Here is an 18,756-nt window from a genome sequence, read left to right as displayed (position 1 = left end):
TGAGATCAGTATCTTTTTCTCCTTGGCCCTCCTAGGGTTTCTGTTTTCCTAGAGTGGTGGGCATTTCTGCATTGGACCCCAAAGTTTCTTCTCTATGTGTTTACTTTGCACTCCATTTGTTTCACTTATTATCCTAAGATATCAATAGTAGCTGTGTGCCAGGCATTATATTTGCAGATATGCAGACAGGGAGTACTAATACAGCTATTTTTCCAAGTCTTATATTCTCATATTTTTCAAACAAAAAAATGAAACACCATGTACATACATCCCTTTGAGAGAAACTAAAGGAATGTTAACCTGCAGCAAGGTTTAGTAAATGGGTACAACTCCTCAGGAGAAGAAAGGCAGGAGTTTTTATGATGGCAATGGTTTCTTGGTATGAGTCTTTACGAGTCTTCTTGATCTGAAATGGGACAGCTTATGTTCCGTGGTATGCACATCCACCATGAATCCCCTGTGTGAAATCTCAAGATAGTACTCTATTAGGGTCTGGGTTGGAGAGGAGAGCTGTTCCAGGGTTTCTAGAAGATGCATGTCAGGCTCACTAAGAGACTTCATTGTCCCACAGCAGTCATCAAGCATGGATGTCGATTGTCACCCAATTCAACAGCCATTTACCAAGCAAGCTCTGCACACCCTGTGCCTTGCCAGGTACGTGAGGGCCAGAGAAGGCTTCCTCTTCTCCAGATGCATGTAACTCTTCAAACAGGTGAAATAATGAGTGAAAGAGATAGGCCAAGGTGTGACAAAATCTGTTAAGGAAATGTGTCACTGAGTGAGGAGAGAGTGTGTGAGGAAGCATCAAAGACTCAACTAGGGTTGGGGATAACTGGGGAAGGAGGTGTGTGTAGGTGGTACTTTCTCTGAGCTCTTCCCTAGTCCCACAGCAAAGTGATCTGGAATATTCTATACAATGGACTCCTCTGCCTGCAGGCTCTGGCCAGATCCAGCCCTGGGTAGGGAAGCCCCATATCCCACCAACCCAGGATGGCCAGTCCTCTTTGTCCTTGCAGCCAATGCTCTCTCGAGGTGGAATCAGGGCTAAGGGCAGCCCCACAGGTAGCTCCACCTTTGGCCTCCTGACTTGGACCCCTCAAACAAGCAGCAAGCTCACCCGGAACTGGCCCCCATCGCCGTCATCCAGCTCCAGGATGTAGCCATCCACAGGGCTGTGGGTGAAGGGTGGCATCCTCCAGGCCAGGGTGACACTGTTGTTGCGGGTGCAGCACTTCTCGAGCTGCAGCAGGGGGACGGGCGGCACTGTGGGGACACGAACTCACTCGGGTTAGTGCATGGTGCCCCCCATGGCCCCAGCCAAATTCCCATCACCCTCATTGCACAGGGTAAGGAGACTCATTTCTGCCCCTGGCCACCGAGGTGGTCACTCCCACTCTGTGCACTTCTCAGGTCTAGAGAATGTCCTGGAATCCCAGCAGGCCATGCAGATGGGCCTATCCCTCTGAGCCTGTGACCCTAAGGAAACACACCCTGTTTCCCACCCACCCACTGAAAAGCACTGGTTTTGACCCTACGGTCTGTGAGAAGCACATGAGTTCCAACAGGGTCCACGTTCCAGGTGTCAGCCAGCCTGTGCAGACCCTCTCTGCAGGGCCACCAATCAAGTGAGAGCCAGCCCTGGGAATGGGGGCCTTTGGCTGGAAACACTGAAAAGGTCGAAGAACCAGATCTGGGCAAGGGAAGCAACCTCAGAGCACTGGGCAGTCAACCCAAGCGTGTAGGGATGGGAATCTCTCTACTATGGTGAGAGTAGGAAAAATATTTTTTTTGCAGCTCAATGCAGGCTCAATAGATTTTAGAAATAGATATATTCCACCCTTTTTTTTTAAATCTTTGGGTGAAAATGGCAACATTAGCTTTGTAAAAACTACGTATTTCAATGTGGCTCTGAGAATTAGGATGTTTTCTTCCAGGTTTAACGGATGATTTAGCTGGGTGAAGCCCCTGACTTGATCGTGGACTCGGTCCCAGGGCTGACTGTCAGTTGGCAAATTCTAGGAGTCCTATCTCTATTCCCTGGGCTTTGCTGCTCCGCTCCCTGCTCCCTCTCTCAACCCTGAAATCCTATCTGCCAGGAGTGTGTGGAGCAGCCCCAAGCCTCTTCCACCACACCTCCACTCCCCAGGGCAACCCCTCCCACTCTGTTGCAGCTCCCCCACCAGTCCAGGCTCCCTCTGCCCGGGGCACTGGCACCACACTGCAGGACTGCGTCTCATTCACGCCCCGGGCAGGTGGTGTTTCCAAACCTCACCCAAGGTGCAAACTGTATGGGAGTAAGCAGGAGGATGTGCAAGAGGCTAGTTTTTCCTTTTGTTTAAAAATGGCCACCTATTCTGCAGGTGAGGACTTCCTGAATTCACAGATTCTGCAGGTGTAGCCCTCAGTCCACAAAAAGCCAAGCAGCTTTATTCCCCCTCTGGAATGTTCCTGGGCATCGCTGGAGAGGCAGCACATAGAACAGCACTCTGCTCTGGCCATCACTTGCAAATGTTATAACCAAGGCAAGTTGTACAAACTTGATATAATCCTTTGCTGTGCGCCCCTTTGGCTCCCAGAAGCCACCTCTTGCTATCCTCATCTCATTCATTCTGCCCCCCCCCCTTTTTTTTTTTTTGACAGGCAGAGTGGACAGTGAGAGAGACAGAGAGAAAGGTCTTCCCTTTCTGTTGGTTCACCCCCCAATGGCTGTTGCGGCCGGCGCACCATGCTGATCCAAAGCCAGGAGCCAGGTGCTTCCTCCTGGTCTCCCATGCGGGTGCAGGGCCCAAGCACTTGGGCCATCCTCCACTGCCTTCCCAGGCCACAGCAGAGAGCTGGACTGGAAGAGGGGCAACCGGGACAGAATCTGGTGCCCTGACTGGGACTAGAACCCGGGGTGCCGGCGCCACAGGCGGAGGATTAGCCTATTGAGCCATGGCGCCGGCCTCATTCTGCTCTTACCTATGACCTGGCTCTTCTTGGAACGCAGAAAACTTATTCCTGTCTTAGGGCTTTTGCCATTTGCCATCCCTCTGCTGCCTGCAATGTTGTTCCCCTAGATTATGTCTCCTTCTCCCCCATCCCTCCTACTCTTCCTCCTTTTTTCCTTTTCTACCCTACTTTATAATGCACCCTCCAATATCCGCTGGTGCCCACTTCTTCTTTTTCTTCATAACACCTGCCACTGCCAGATATTATATCATAGATTTGTCTGCATATTATTTCCTTTTCTAGGATAGAAGCTTACTTTCAGGTGGGAGTTTGTAGACTTGTTTCCTGCTGCCTCCAGAGCACCAGGTGCATGGTGGACACTCTCAAAGTGTCTCTAAATGAGCAAATGATCCTTGCTTTGCAAACGAGAAAGCTCAGATGGGGTGTTTCTACTCCAGCTCACACAGTCAGAGATGGCTGAGCCAGCTCTTGAACCTAGACCTGTAACTCCAGCATCCCTCCCCTCCCACTCTGCCACACTCCGTGTGTCACAGGCCTCCAATGGCACCAAGCTGCCCCCTCAGACTGGATGCCTCTTTGGAAAGAAGCACTGACTGAACTGGGGCCAACCACGGCTCACCCCTACATTTCATCTGAATGAAGTCCAGCTGGTGGATGGCCTGCAGCAGCGGCTCACTGTCCAAGGTCAGGTCGAACTCTGCAGACACTTTGGGCTCCAGGGCTCCTTTGACCCACTGTTCCTGAGACACCTGCACACGCTTGATCAGAGCATCTGAGATCTTAAAGGGAAGCACAGAGTTCAAAGTTTCAATCTACAAAGGGAAAACTCTGCAGCCAGTGGTGAGGGAGGGGTGGGAGCTTTGTCCAGGCTCAGAGCCTGGATGGGCTGCACTGTGTGTGCTCTCAAGTCATGGCAGAGAGTACATGGCCCCCGCCCTTGCAACACTGATGGTACAAAAATGCATTTCATTGTTTCCATCATATTTGAAATGTACAATCATGTTAAATATAAAGCAGCATTTTCTATTTAAAGACGTTGGGCCAAACCCAACGTAAATGATGCTTTTCTAAAATATACAGAAGTACCTTTCATTATATCTCTTTTGTTAGATCTAGTATTTTGCAAAGTGAAATGTACTAGGAGTTTGTCCCAGGGCCTGAAGAAAGGTAATATCACATCTACAGAGTTTGGAACTCTGTTCCCCACTGGTGTGTGTCCTCCAAGTTGTTCTGTAGCTTCCGTTCCAAACTCTGACTACACGACATTCTTGCTGGAAAGTCCTGCTTATCAGACACTTGCGTTTGTCCCTGCAGAGCCCAGATCCCATGCTCCCCGCTTAGGGAATAATCAAGAGGATTTCTCATTTCCCCCATAGACATAGCTGAATCGTTGCCATGTTCTGAGAGTTACTCATGACCCCGAGTCAGCCTGAATGCTGGCGAGATGACTCCCAGAAGGCTAAGCTGTCTCTGTGGATGACTGGTCACTGACCAACTCTGCAGAATTCTGCCCAGTGAGGGAAGGGGCCATGAAGGATCTGCCATTCACTTCTATCCAGCTTGTTTGGCAAAGATTGTCCTTTTCTGTTTGTGGGGAAGATGTTTAAAGGGTTGATGTGAAATTGGGGTCACAGCTAGTGAATCAGAGCCAGGGTGAAAATCCAGGTCTTCTGAAATCACTGAGCAAAGGTGAATCTACTCAACTCCAAGGCAAGGAAGACTCTTTCCTAAGACTTGAGCTAGCTTAGGGAGTGGTGGTGGAGTTGGAGGAAGCCCTGTGTCCTTGGTGGGGCTGGCTCACCTGTAGGAACCCAGAGGCATCATTCTCCTTGATCACCTCCAGGCAGTACTCCATCAGCCCTGTGGACTGGCGCAGCTTCAATGTGCAGTGATTGATCTGGTCCCAAACCATCTGCAATGGAAAGTTTCCTCTAAGCAACCATCCCATCGGAGGAGGAGCAGCCAGGCTGCACTGAGAGTCACAGATCCACTGTGTAGGCAGCGCTGAAGAGATGGTGCTACCTGGACCAACTTGCACCCACTCCTTCCTAAGCCCCGTGTGTCCTTTTTACTGGGGAATAAATGACGACGCTCCCCGGCATGCAAGGCCACAACACCCAACACTGTCCACTTTCTAACCTTTGAGCAGTAATGCAGAGAAAGGACAAAATCTGAACTTCTCTCTAGAGGAGAGTTCAACAGGTCACTTTGGACCAACTGGTGGTCATGGTAACTCAATGGCCTTAGCCACTTCCTTTATAAACCATGAGTCCTCTCCAATTCTCATTTCTTCTTTCTTTCAAAGTAATATTTTCTAATGCAGTTGGGAAAGTCTCTAGTATAGATGGAGCTCTTCAGACAATAACAGTTCTTAATCATTTCATAGTGTTCATAGGCCTCTGCCCGAGAAAGGTTCTCAGTGTGCATGGGGTGTGTGTGTGTGTGTGTGTGTGTGCATATGATTATACACATGAGACATCAGAGAGAACCTGAAGAACAGAAGACCTGAGCAGAGCCAGGCCTTTTCAATATGATTGATTACTTCTGTCCTACAATATTAAAACGAGGAGTCCCTTAGAAAGAAAGAAGAGCTTAGAGAAGGTGGGCTTCTAACTTGCAAGCAGTAGGGTACAGGTTGTGGGCTGGCTTCGGTCAAGTCACGAGAGTGTTACTGAACCAGCTGGGTTAGCCTTCCTTGCCTCAGTCACTGATTCACTCAATAAGGATTCACCCAGTGCCTGTTGCATGGTGGACCCCTCGCTGGATGTGGAGGATGTACCAGGGGTTAGCTGTGCCGCTCACTCAGGTGCCTACCTTCATTTTGTGCTCTCTCTCTTTAGTCACCTTGGTGAGAAGCTTGGCTTTCTGCCGGGTCAAAGCATCAACCAGAGCGTCGCACTGAGCCACCAAGCAGGCTTCATAGTCCAGGCCATTTTCCTGGGGGTAGAGGGGTGGGGAGAAGCAGAGAGCTTTAGGGAGAAGACGACAGAATTCGGTGAGTGCTACCCACAATTTTTTAAGTATTTCAGAGAATGAAGAATTTCATCCCAGGATTGCCTATAAGGTTGTTAAGTTGGAAGCAATATAAATGTGATTTGGGGGTTGGGGCTGTGGTGCAGCAGGTTAAAGTCCCTAGCCCGCAGCGCTGGCATCCCATATGGGTGCTGGTTTGAGTCCCGGCTGCTCCACTTCCCATCCAGCTCTCTGCTATGGCCTGGGAAAGCAGTAGAAGATGGCACGAGTGCTTGGGCCCCTGCATCCGCATAGGAGACTTGGAAGAAGCTCCTGGCTCCTGGCTTTGGATCAGCTCAGCTCTGGCCATTGCAGTCATTTGGGGAGTGAACCAGTGGATAGAAGACCTGTCTGTCTGTCTGTCTCTCCCTCTCTCTGTAACTGTCTTTCAAATAAATAAATAAATATTTAAAAGCAATAAAAATAAATGTGAATTGGAGGAGTGCACTGTGAATTTCAGCGTGTCTGTATCATGGAGCTGCCTGTAGTCATTCAAACCTGAGCACTTCTAATGCCATAGGAAGTGCTCAGGAAAGACCACTAGGGAGGAAAACAGGCAGGGAGCAAGATGTGCACAGTATAATCCCATACATAGTGTGTGTGTGTGTATGTGTGTGTGACTAACGTAATGGAACAACACATGTCAAAATGGTGGAAGGGTTCACTTCAGGTAGTGGGATATCGGTGGGCCTTTTCTTCGTTCTATTTTTCGTTACTTTACAAAATTCCTGTAACTGTTACGTTTGCTTTTTATGACCAGGAAAAAAAAAAAAAAGAAAAGAAAAGAAATGGAAAAGTGCTCAGGCTGTAGGGTCTGTTTGAGTTTTAGAAAAATAATTCTTCTGGCCCGCGCCGCGGCTCACTAGGCTAATCCTCCGCCTAGCGGCGCCAGCACACCGGGTTCTAGTCCCGGTCGGGGCGCTGGATTCTGTCCCGGTTGCCCCTCTTCCAGGCCAGCCCTCTGCTGTGGCCAGGGAGTGCAGTGGAGGATGGCCCAGGTGCTTGGGCCCTGCACCCCATGGGAGACCAGGAGAAGCACCTGGCTCCTGCCATCGGATCAGCGCGGTGCACCGGCCGCAGCGCGCCGGCCGTGGCGGCCATTGGAGGGTGAACCAATGGCAAAAGGAAGACCTTTCTCTCTGTCTCTCTCTCTCACTGTCCACTCTGCCTATCAAAAAAAAAAAAAAAAAAAAAAAAAAAAAGATACTGGAGGTGAACACTTCAACATAGCAATTTCAAGGGACGTAATCTCCAGCCCGTAACGTGAGGTCTGAATGCACATTGTCCTTAGAGATCCAGAAGAATTTTTTTTTTTCCTTTTGTTGGTTCACCCTCCAATGGCCACCGCGGCCAGCGCGCTGCGGCCGGCGCACCGCGCTGATCCGATGGCAGGAGCCAGGAGCCAGGTGCTTTTCCTGGTCTCCCATGGGGTGCAGGGCCCAAGCACCTGGGCCATCCTCCACTGCACTCCCTGGCCACAGCAGAGAGCTGGCCTGGAAGAGGAGCAACCGGGACAGAATGCGGCACCCCGACCGGGACTAGAACCCGGAGTGCCGGCGCCGCTAGGCGGAGGATTAGCCTAGTGAGCCGCGGCGCCGGCCCACCTCCAGTATCTTAGAATGTGATTATATTTGGAGACAGAGCCTTAAAACATGTTTAAAAACTTATTTCCTGTTTTTTTTTTTTTTTTTTTTTTTTTTTTTTTTTTTTTTTTTTAAGTTTTGGAAAGGCAGTAAGAGAGAGACATGTAAACAGAGAGAGGGCTTCTAACCACTGACTGACTCGCTAACTCCCCAAATGCCCACAACAGCCAGGGCTGTGCCAGAAAGAAGTGAGGAGGCTGGAACTCAACCCACATCTTCCAGTTGGGTGGCAGAAACCCAAGTACTTGAGTTATCTTCTGCTTTCCCCCAGAGTGCACATTAGCAGGAAGCTGGATCAGAAGCGGAGGAGCCGGGACTCTCACTAGGTATTCTGATACGGGGTGCAAGCATCCCAAGTAGCAAGCTAACTGCAGTGCCAAATGCCTGCCCCTCCCTGATTTTTTACTGGTAATTGTATTAAGGGGCAATACTCTTTCCTTTAATATTAACTCGGATTAATATGAATATATTAATTTAAAGCCATAAGACACAGTATAACACTTTCTAAAAATACAATTAAGAGTGGCTAAAGTGCTTTAATGTTTTCAGTAAACAAAAATAATAAATTTAATTTAATTATGACATAATATCTCAAATGCAAATGCCTGACTTAAGCAAGCAAACGGCCTATGATAATTTCTAGTTTGGCAGAGTGAGAATATGTTTTTAATCCTCTTTAGATCTTATTTTATATAATCCAATTGTTTTCAGGTAGATTTGGAATGATTCCCTTTGTTTATTTTTTAAAAAGATTTTCATCTGAAAGGCAGAGTTACAAGGAGCTGGAGGAGCAGGGATCTTCCATCTGTTTGTTCACTCCCCAAAATGGCCACAACAGCTGGGGATGTGTTGGGCCAAATCCAGAAGTCTGGAACTTCATCCAGGACTCCTACATGGGTGGCAGGGGTCCTAGTACTTGACTCATCCTCTACTCCTCTTCCAGGTGTAGTGGTGGGGAGCGGGATCGAAAGTAGAGCAGCCCAGATTCATATGGGATGCCAGTGTCACAGGCAGCGGCTTAAACCATTGCTCCATAACGCCAGCCCCTGAATCCATTTGTTTTTACCATCATCTTTCTCACTTATTCCATACATGCATGAGTCTCTGCCTCTCATAACAGTGTCTGCTGCAGTGATTGAAATATACAAATAGCAAGGACTATGTCCTGCTTTCCTTGATTTCTAGCAAGTCACCAGTCTCTGCAGGCATACCCACAGCAATGCCTGTAGGACGGTCTAAAACTTCTAACATGATGGCCAGTTTTAAAAAGGGGAGAATGATACAGGGCAATAAAATTGTTATATAATAAATAGCCTTAGCCACTTATGCTACAAAATTTTTACACTTAAAAAATCTTTTCAATATTAAGTGATGGGCTTATTGTAGCTCAAATACCTAAACATTAAATATCTTAAAATTAACAGCAAAAATTTAACATTCCAACTGGAGTATAGCTTGCAGGAAATACCTGTAAAAGTGATCTGTTGTCTAAACTAGAACACTGATCGAGACCACTTCATGAGGAAGAAAAGGTGTTTCATAATCAGTTCTATTTTCCTTGTTAGATTTTTAAAATTTACTTGAAAGGCAGAGAAAGAGAGAGAAAGGGGGAGAGAGAGAGATATCTTTTATCTGCTGGTTTACTCCCAAATGCCCGCAACAGTCACAGCTGGCCCAGGCCAAAGACAGGAGCCCAGAACTCAATCTGGGCCTCCCATGAGGGTGGCAGGGGCCCAGGCACTTGAGCCATTACCTGCTACCTTCCAGGGAGTGCACTGCAGGAATGCTGGATTGGAAGCAGAGCCAGGACTTGAACCCAGGGGCTCCAATATGGGATGTGGGCAACCCAAGCATCAAGTGCTGTGCCAAATGCTTGCCTCAGCTGCTCTTAATGACTTCGGTTGCATGCCCGAAAAGAAATTGCTAAAAAAAAATCTTCTCTTTGGCTAAACAACAAGCTGGCCTATGGTTCAGAGGGAATAATCAGAGCATGAAAATGAAGCACATTACATTAATCTTGGCCTCTAGCAAATAAGAATTCATTTTTTAATGTTTTATTTATTTTAAAACTCAAAACAGAACAAATTCCAGCTTAGGTTATTTTTTTTTTAAGATTTATTTCTTTGAAAGGCAGAATCACAGAGAGGCAGAGGCAGAGAGAGAGGTCTTCCATCCATTGGTTCACTCCCCAAAAGGCCACAATGGCCAGAGCTGAACTAGTCCAAAGCCAGGAGCCAGGAGCTTCCTCCAGGTCTCCCATGCAGGTGCAGGGGCCCAAGCACTTGGGCCATCCTCCACTGCTTTCCTGGGCCACAGCAGAGAGCTGGACTGGAAGAGGAGCAACCAGAACTCAAACCAGCACCCATATGGGATGCCGGCACTGCAGGCAGTGGTTTTACCTGCTATGCCAGAGCACTGTCCCCCAGCTTAGGTTTTCTTGCAGACTAATATTTGCATCTTGGGGATTCAAACCACAATGTTGCTTAAGACTTCTCTGTACATCACTGCTAAGAATATCAAACCACCATCTTCTACAACTCATAAAAGGTTATTTTTTATTCTTAAGATTTTAGATTTACTAGACAGCCTATATTTGAGTATACATGTGGATCATGCTACACACAGAAAATAAATGTTTCCCAAGTAGCCTTTGTTCAGGAACTGCTCATAAATATTTCTACTGATTGTCAGATCATTGCTGTAATAGGTTGACTAATGCAGAAATGTAAAACAGAAAATAGGTTCAAGCAAGCACTGTATATTAGTGGCTTAAGTGGCTTATTCCCATGGGAGAGCATTCAGAATTACTTTGTCCTGTGGGCTCTGAGGCAATGAGAACCAACTCTAGTCATCAGCTTATCTACCTCTCTGACACACAGTCTGGCACAGATACTGAATTCATTCTGCCAAATTCTGTCATCTTTTAGGGGCTGGACATATTCATGGGTTAGCATCTTAGCTCTCTTCTGTTGATGAACAGAGGACTTCAGTTTGTAGGACTGCCAATTCCAGCATCTTCTCCAAGGGAAAACTAAGTTAATTGTACTTTATAAGTTTTCATTTTACAAAAGTGTTCAGAAGTCAGCTTGGGTTGTGATATATTTGTCTCTGATATAGTCTTCAAATTCTCTCCTTTTTCACCCTGTCATTGGAAGAGAATCTAATGGATGGAAGAGCTTCCTTAACCATTTGTTTTTTACTTCTTTCCATGTAGATGTTAAGGTAATCACCGAAGCTTTATCCAGAAGTTGCCTAAAGACTTCCCTCTTCTTTTTGGTAAGTGCTTCAGTCTGTTCATGAAGTTTCTCCCTCTTACCTGACAAAGAGCTACATCTACATTCCCAGGGATCTTTTTGGAGATCAAGCCATGCCACGTCTGAGGGACATCCCTTAGTAACCATGAGAGTAACGCGGAAGGGTTGTTCAAGAAAGTTCCAGAGTATCTCCTGAGGTCAGAATATGTCCAGGCTTACATCTAATCATGCTTTAGAAAACCAGGTTTACTGATATATAATCCATATCCCATTCATTTAAATGTAATTCAACATATTTGAATATACTCATGGAGTTGTGCAACACCATAATCTAATTAGCATATTTTCATGACCCTGAAAGGAAACCCCATATCTATTAGCAGTTACTCTCCATTCCATCCACAACCATGGACAACCTTTAATCTTTCTACCCATTCTGTATATTTCATATGAATGGAATTACTTAATAAGAGATCTTTTGTGACTGGTTTCTTTGACTTAACAATGTTATCAAGGTTCATCTATATCCATCAGTTTGCATCCCTTTTTATTGCCAAATAAAATCTTATTGTATTAATATGCCATGATTTGTCCACATATCGGTTGATGAATCTTTTGATTATTTCTACATTATGAATAGTGCTATGAATATTCATGTACAAGTTTTTTTATAGTCATGTTTCTTTTTTAAAGATTTATGTATTTATTTTGAAAGTCAGAGAGAGAGAGATCTTTCATCTGCTAGTTCACTTCCCAGATGGCTGCAACAGCCAGTGCTGGGCTAGGCTGAAGCGAGCAGCCAGAAGTTTCATCCAGGCCTCCCATGTGGGTGGTGGGGACGCAAATACCTGGTCCATCTTCCACTGCTTTTCCCAGTCTGGGAAAAGGGAGCTGGGTCAAAAGTGGAGCAGCTGGGAGTCGAACCAACTCCCATATGAGATGAAGGCATCGCAGGCGACGACTTTACCCACTATACTATAATGCCGCCCCTAGACATGTTTTCAGTTCTCTTGGTTATAGGTCTAAGAATAGAATTGCTAACCCATACAGTAACTCCATGTTTAACTCTTGAGGCACTGGCAGTCTGTTTCGCGTACATTTTACATTCTCATCAGTAACGGGGTTTCCATTTCTCCACATCTTCCCCAACGTTTAATATTTCCCTAATTATAACCATGGTAGTGGAAGTGATGTACAATACCATTGTGGTTTTGATTTGTATTTCCTTGGTGATTAACTGACTTGAGAATCTTTTCATGTGCTAGCTGCCCATTTGTTGCAGTTTTTTATTTAAAAACAAAACAAAAAACTGTTGATACATCCAAAACTGCTATCCTGAAAGGGTATGTTTTTCAGTGCTAAGGCAATTGTTTTGATAAGCTTTATTGTTTTTTTGTTGTTGTTGTTGTTGTTGCACTTTGCAATACACCAGGCTCATTTTCTGATAGTTTACTCAAGTATTGTACATACAAATGGTTCAACTTGGCTTTGAGCTGCCCATTGTTAAGCCTCAACTCAACAAAACACATGGAGACTTTGAAAATCCTTCAGAACGATGCTACAGTTAAGATTTTGCTAAAGCACCTGTTTTTTCTAATTCCTCGAGCTACCCATTTCCTTGAGTGATCATCATCCAGACTGTATCCTCTTTGGTGGCACTTTTGTTTCTTTTGAATTCTTCCCTTGCCCAGTCCTTCAGGTATTTGTGATCAGAATCATTTGGAACCTGCCAAGCCCCTTGAAAAATCCTTTTGTAGAGGAAACTTGTTGCTTTCTCCTGAACTGCTTTAGTGTTAAGAGTCACTAGAGTTAAGTGGGACATGGCCACGGCCACCAGACAGAACACCCTGCCGGAGACAGGGCCTTAAGTTAAATGAGGTAATTTGGGTGGACCCTAATCTAGTATGACAGGTACCCTCAAAGGAAGAGGAAATCAGGACACACACAGAGAGAGAAAAAACCTTGTAAAGACACAGAGAGGGGTGGCCTCTGTGAGTCAACACGAGAGGCCTCACAGGAGCCGCGCTGACACCTTGATCCTGGACTTCTAGAAACCAGAGGCCGGCGCCACGGCTCACTAGGCTAATCCTCCGCTTGCGACGCCAGCACACCGGGTTCTAGTCCCGGTCAGGGCGCCAGGTTCTGTCCCGGTTGCCCCCCTTCCAGGCCAGCTCTCTGCTGTGGCCAGGGAGTGCAGTGGAGGATGGCCGGAGTGCTTGGGCCCTGCACCCCATGGGAGACCAGGAGAAGCACCTGGCTCCTGCCATCAGATCAGCACGGTGCTGATTGGAGGGTGAACCAATGGCAAAAGAAGACCTTTCTCTCTTCTCTCTCTCTGTCCACTCTGCCTATCAAAAAAAAAAAAAAAAAAAAAAAAATCCAGAACCATCCGACAATAACTTTTTATTGCTCAAGTCACCAGTTCCTGGTATTTTATTGTGATAGCCCTGGTAGACTAATGCTTCTCATATCTGTGAAACATTGAAAATATCATGATTTAAATGCCCTATGAGTGGGTGTTTGGGACAGCACCTAAGCCACTGTTTGGGGTGCCTGCATGTGAATCCTGATTCCAGTTTCCTGCTAATGTGCACCCTGGGAGGCAGCACGTGAGAGCTCAAATACTTCAGTCCCGGCCACCCTTGTGAGAGACCTGGATTGAATTCCCAGCTCCTGATTTTGGCCTGGCCCAGGTATAGCTGTTGAGGGCATTTGGGGAATGAAACATTGGATGGCTCTTTCTCTGTCAGTCTCTCTCTGACTCTCAAATAAAACAAAAAAGAAAAAATTTTAATGCTCCACGGCTGATGACTGCACTTTTAACTTGTTTGGAAAGATGGTTTTTATAGGCTGATTAAGAATTCAAGAGGGTCAGTGCTATAGCACAGCAGGTTAAGCAGCTGCTTGTAGTGCTGGTATCCCATATAGGTATCGGTTCATGTCCCAGCTGTTCCACTTCCAATCCAGCTCCCTGATGATGTTCCTGGGAAAGCAGCAGAAGATGGCCAAGTACTTGGGCTCCTGCACTCACATAAGTGACCTGGATGAAGCTCCTGGCTCCTAGCTTTGGCCTGGCCCAGCCCTGGCCAATGTAGCCATTTGGGGATTGAACCAGTGGAAGAACTCTCTCTCTATATCCCTCTATATATCCCTCTGTAACTCTGCCTTTCATAAGATTTAAATCTTTTTTTTTTTTAATTTTTTTTGACAGGCAGAGTGGACAGTGAGATAGAGAGAGACAGAGAGAAAGGTCTTCCTTTGCCGTTGGTTCACCCTCCAATGGCCGCCGCGGCCAGCATACTGCGGCTGGCGCACCGCACTGATCCGATGACAGGAGCCAGGTACTTATCCTGGTCTCCCATGGAGTGCAGGGCCCAAGCACTTGGGTCATCCTCCACTGCCCTCCTGGGCCACAGCAGAGAGCTGGCCTGGAAGAGGGGCAACCGGGACAGAATCCGGCGCCCCGACCGGGACTAGAACCCGGTGTGCCGGCGCCGCAAGGCGTAGGATTCTCCTAGTGAGCTGCGGCGCTGGCCCAAGATTTAAATCTTAAAAAAAAAGAATTTAAAGGTCCTCAATTCCTTTTATCCATCCGGTACTTTATGGATGCGTCCCTTGTCTGCAGAAATAGTTCCTCTCCATGTGCACATTCACACAGCAGCACACATGCGCGCTCTCCCCCTGCTATGGACAGGGCTCCCTGATGCCAGAGACTGTGCCTCATTGATCCTGTGTTGGGTTCACAGGTGCTTAGTCAATACATTACTTAGTGAACAACACATTTATATTTTGATGCCTTGGATACATGGGCATATTTAGATACAAAGGCACCATACACAGACACTACATGGGACCATATGGCCAAGTAGTCATGTAGAGTGGTAGATCCCATATTTCTACGTCTCCATTGTATGATTCTCTCCAATTGTCTTTGGGTAAGGCTCTTTTTCCATATCAGATGTCACATATGTTAGACACGTGTTTGAATGTGAAATTTCAGTATCCAAGGTCGTACAGTAGGACACATTAGCCTTCTAATGTTCATCACTGTAAAATGCTTGCCACATGATGTTTCCTTTCTTTTTGCTACTTGAAATATTTCACAAACTGTCTACACTGGATGTGCCTCCAATGCCAGAACTGTGCTCACCTGGATCTGCTGCAGGATGTTCTTGAGCTGAACGAGAAACTCCTTAGCTTCTTTTGCCTTATCTGAAACTCCATTTAAGGCCTGAGATAGTTGTGCCTGAAAGAGATGTCACATATTAGAAACAGGAACTAGGCACTATAGGTGCACAATTTGCACTTTATCAGTACAGCTTGTAGGAGGGGATGTAACTGATCCCACACATAAACAGTCCTGCCACTGACTCCTGGTCCTTCCATAGATGCTGAGGTTTCCAGCAGCAGCAGGTAAGTATTTATTGGCCTATACTCTTCTATCTGGATGCCAACACTGGTTAGTGGCAAGGAGCACTCCCTGATTGATTGACGCCAACAGTCCTGCCCCTGATGTACACTCTTCAAAAAGCTGCAACAGCCAGGGCTAGGCCAGGATGAAGCCAGGAGCCCCGATCTCCACCTCAGTTTCCCACGTGAGTGTCAGGGACCTAAGTACTTGGACCATATTCTGCCTTCCCAAATGCATCAGCAGGACGTTGGATTGGAAGGGAAGTAGCCGGGACTTGAACTGAACCTGCATCTCAAACAGCAGCTTGACCCACTGTGCAACTCCTGCTGCTGAGTGTGATTCTTTTTTTTTTTTTTTTGACAGGCAGAGTGGACAGTGAGAGAAAGGTCTTCCTTTTGCCATTGGTTCACCCTCCAATGGCCGCCGCGGCTGGCGTGCTGCGGCCGGCGCACCGCACTGATCCGATGGCAGGAGGCAGATGCTTATCCTGGTCTCCCATGGGGTGCAGGGCCCAAGTACTTGGGCCATCCTCCACTGCACTCCCTGGCCACAGCAGAGAGCTGGCCTGGAAGAGGGGCAACCGGGACAGAATCTGGTGCCCCAACCGGGACTAGAACCTGGTGTGCCGGTGCCACAAGAGTGTGATTCTTAAACCACACCAGATGCTCTCCAAGTGTAGTCCCAGGACCAACAGCAGCAGCAGCCCTCTCTGGCTCTACTTCAGATCTGCTGACATAAGCTGGGGTGAAGACCAGGAATCCGTGTTTTAACAAAGCCCTACAGGGGTTCTGATGCAGTTTGAAAGCCACCAGACTGTACCAATGCAGCCTCAGCTGAAAATCTCTGGAAGAGATGGCCAATAAAGCTATGAGGTAGATGAGAATACACAGGGAGATATGTGGAAGGAGAAGCAAGAGCCCTTGGGACTGAAGAGCACCAACAGTCAAGGTGAGGTCAAGGTTTGGGCTCTGTCCTGCTCAAAGAGAGCTAGGAACCCCACACTGAGGCTTTTCCTTACTCCTTGGGCTTTGCCATCCCCATCCCTACCTCAGCTAGCATAGGCTCCTTTCTTCCATAGCTCACCCAGGGTGGACCTCCATCTATTGCCAGTTTCATGCAATAAGACATCCAATAGGACTTAAAGCCACAACGGCAGAGTTCTATGTCCTGCTCCGTTCAATATGGTAGCCACTAGCCACTAGCGGCTCCTGAGCACTGCAATTGTGGCTAATGTGACTGAGGGGGTGATACTTAATTTAGGTTTCAATTACCACATGTGACCAGAAGAGAACACAGGCCATTACACCCATCCTCTGAGGGGTACAGGGCGGTGAGACAACTCAACCCATCCCAAGATACTTTTGCTTGGAAGGAAACTGAGCTGTCAGGCTTGCTCACAGGCCCTGAGGAGCATCTTTAATCACAGAGATTTTTTTTTTTTTTTGACAGGCAGAGTGGACAATGAGAGAGAGACAGAGAGAAAGGTCTTCCTTTGCTGTTGGTTCACCCTCCAATGGCCGCCGCGGCTGGCGCGCTGCAGCCGGCGCACCGCGCTGATCCGATGGCAGGAGCCAGGTACTTATCCTGGTCTCCCATGGGGTGCAGGGCCCAAGCACTTGGGCCATCCTCCACTGTACTCCCGGGCCACAGCAGAGAGCTGGCCTGGAAGAGGGGCAACCGGGACAGAATCCAGCGCCCCGACTGGGACTAGAACCCGGTGTGCCGGCGCCACAAGGCGGAGGATTAGCCTAGTGAGCCGCAGCACCGGCCTACTCACAGGGATTTTCAAAGTGAAGTTTTCCAGTGTTTGGAAAAGAATAGCAGCCCCATCCCCACGGAGGCCGGGCCTGGTCCTTCCTGTGTCAGTCAGTTCTGCTGCTATAACAGGAATACCACAGTGTCTTAAACAAGGACATTTACTTCTCACACTTCTAGAGGCTGGAAGTCTGAGTTGAGTGTGTCAGCATCGTTTAGCTCCTGGTGAGGGCCCTATGCCTGGCTAAGTACTCACATGGCCTTTCCTTGGTACATGCATGAAGACAGATCTCTGCTCTCTCTTCCTCTTTTTGTAAGGGCATTAATCATGGGGCCTCCACCCTCATGACCTCATCTAAATCTAATTACCTCCTAATGACCTCACCTCCTAATAGCATGTTGAGGATTAGAGCTTCAACATAAGGGTTTTTGGGGCACACAAACATTCGGTCCATTGCATCTCCCTAAGAGGGAGTGTACAATTCACTGATTTCTATATGTCTTGATGGCCTTTTTCTTTTGTCTCTATTCCTAGCCAATAGTGCAATACAAAAGAGGCGCTAAAAAATATACTCCTTGGCTAAATAAAAAGCAAAACGAGAACTTGCCTAGAGCTGCAAGCTGAATGGGATAGATTCCAGTAGATCCATCACACTGCCTTCATCTTCCCTGAGTAGTAGACAATCTTGCCTCTACTTAAGAGGCTGGGTGAGTGAGGGGCACGTGCCATCTGTCCAACACCAGGGGCCAACGTGGTTCTGCCCAGCCAACATTGGCCTTCTGGCAGCCCAACCCTCCCCACAGCCTGCTGACCTGCTTCCTCCTTGGAGAAAAGACAAGGAGCTTAGCAAAGGACCCAATAAGAGAGGGGTTTTGAAGGAGATCTGTGACCTCAGGCAGATGCCTGGTTGAAAGGAGAAACGTCTAATAGCTTGGTGGACACTGCTTCTAGGCCACCGGGCTCTCCACCTGGATTCCCTTCTGCTGCCTCATTAGACCCATCTGGAGAGGTCTTTTGAGTACAACTGATCGCACCAGGGCCAACAATGTGTTCAGCTGCCTGAGGGCTCCTGTGCCCTGATTTGCTGGCCTTGATGGGCAGTGTGAAGGCCAGGCACTGTTGAGGGTTGTCCTATCAAGTCCACAATGACCCTCATGCCCACCCCAGATCCTACCCATGTGAAATGGTCTCTGTTCTGTAGTGTTGGGATTACCCAGGAAAGTACAGAACGTTAAAGACAAAGAAACTTGGCTGGCGCCGTGGCTCACTAGGCTAATCCTCTGCCTGCAGCACCAGCACCCCGGGGTTCCAGTCCTGGTTGGGGCGCCAGATTCTGTCCTGGTTGTTCCTCTTTCAGTCCAGCTCTCTGCTGTGGCCCAGGAAGGCAGTGGAGGATGGCCCAAGTGCTTGGGTCCCTGCACCCTCATGGGAGACCAGGAGGAATCACCTGGCTCCTGGCTTTGGATCAGCGCAGGGCCGGCCAAGGCGGCCATTTGGGGGGTGAACCAATGGAAGGAAGACCTTTCTCTCTGTCTCTCTCTCTCACTGTCTAACTCTGCCTGTCAAAAAAAAAAAAAAAAAAAAAGATGAAGAAACTTAAAATGATATATCCATATTCTCTCATTTTACACACAAGGAAGCTGAGTTTCTAGCAAAATGTGTATCTAGGAAAGTTCCAATGGATGGGCAAAATTTTAAATAAATTTTTTAAAAAGTGAAAAGCACTTT

The 18,756-nt window shown here is 47.5% G+C and overlaps 1 protein-coding gene across 2 annotated transcripts in view; it reads right to left on the bottom strand.

Annotated features, from left to right (window-relative positions):
• Positions 1-18,756, bottom strand: part of TRIM67 (tripartite motif containing 67) — a 59,458-nt gene that overhangs the window by 17,453 nt on the left and 23,249 nt on the right. The window contains exons 3-7 of one of the 2 annotated variants that reach the window (XM_008268263.4): positions 15,012-15,107; positions 5,767-5,889; positions 4,754-4,864; positions 3,572-3,731; positions 1,118-1,263 (exon numbers count right to left, since the gene is read on the bottom strand). In XM_008268263.4, coding sequence (XP_008266485.1) covers positions 1,118-1,263; positions 3,572-3,731; positions 4,754-4,864; positions 5,767-5,889; positions 15,012-15,107 — 636 coding nt within the window. The remainder of the gene's footprint in view (positions 1-1,117; positions 1,264-3,571; positions 3,732-4,753; positions 4,865-5,766; positions 5,890-15,011; positions 15,108-18,756) is intronic. The other variant, XM_002717376.5, reaches the window with a different exon arrangement.

The sequence above is a fragment of the Oryctolagus cuniculus genome, chromosome 13 (assembly GCF_964237555.1).
Source record: "Oryctolagus cuniculus chromosome 13, mOryCun1.1, whole genome shotgun sequence".
NCBI classification, from domain to species: Eukaryota; Metazoa; Chordata; class Mammalia; order Lagomorpha; family Leporidae; genus Oryctolagus; species Oryctolagus cuniculus.
The sequence above is the reverse complement of the archived record's forward strand: the minus strand, read 5'-3'. Positions and strand labels throughout refer to the sequence as shown.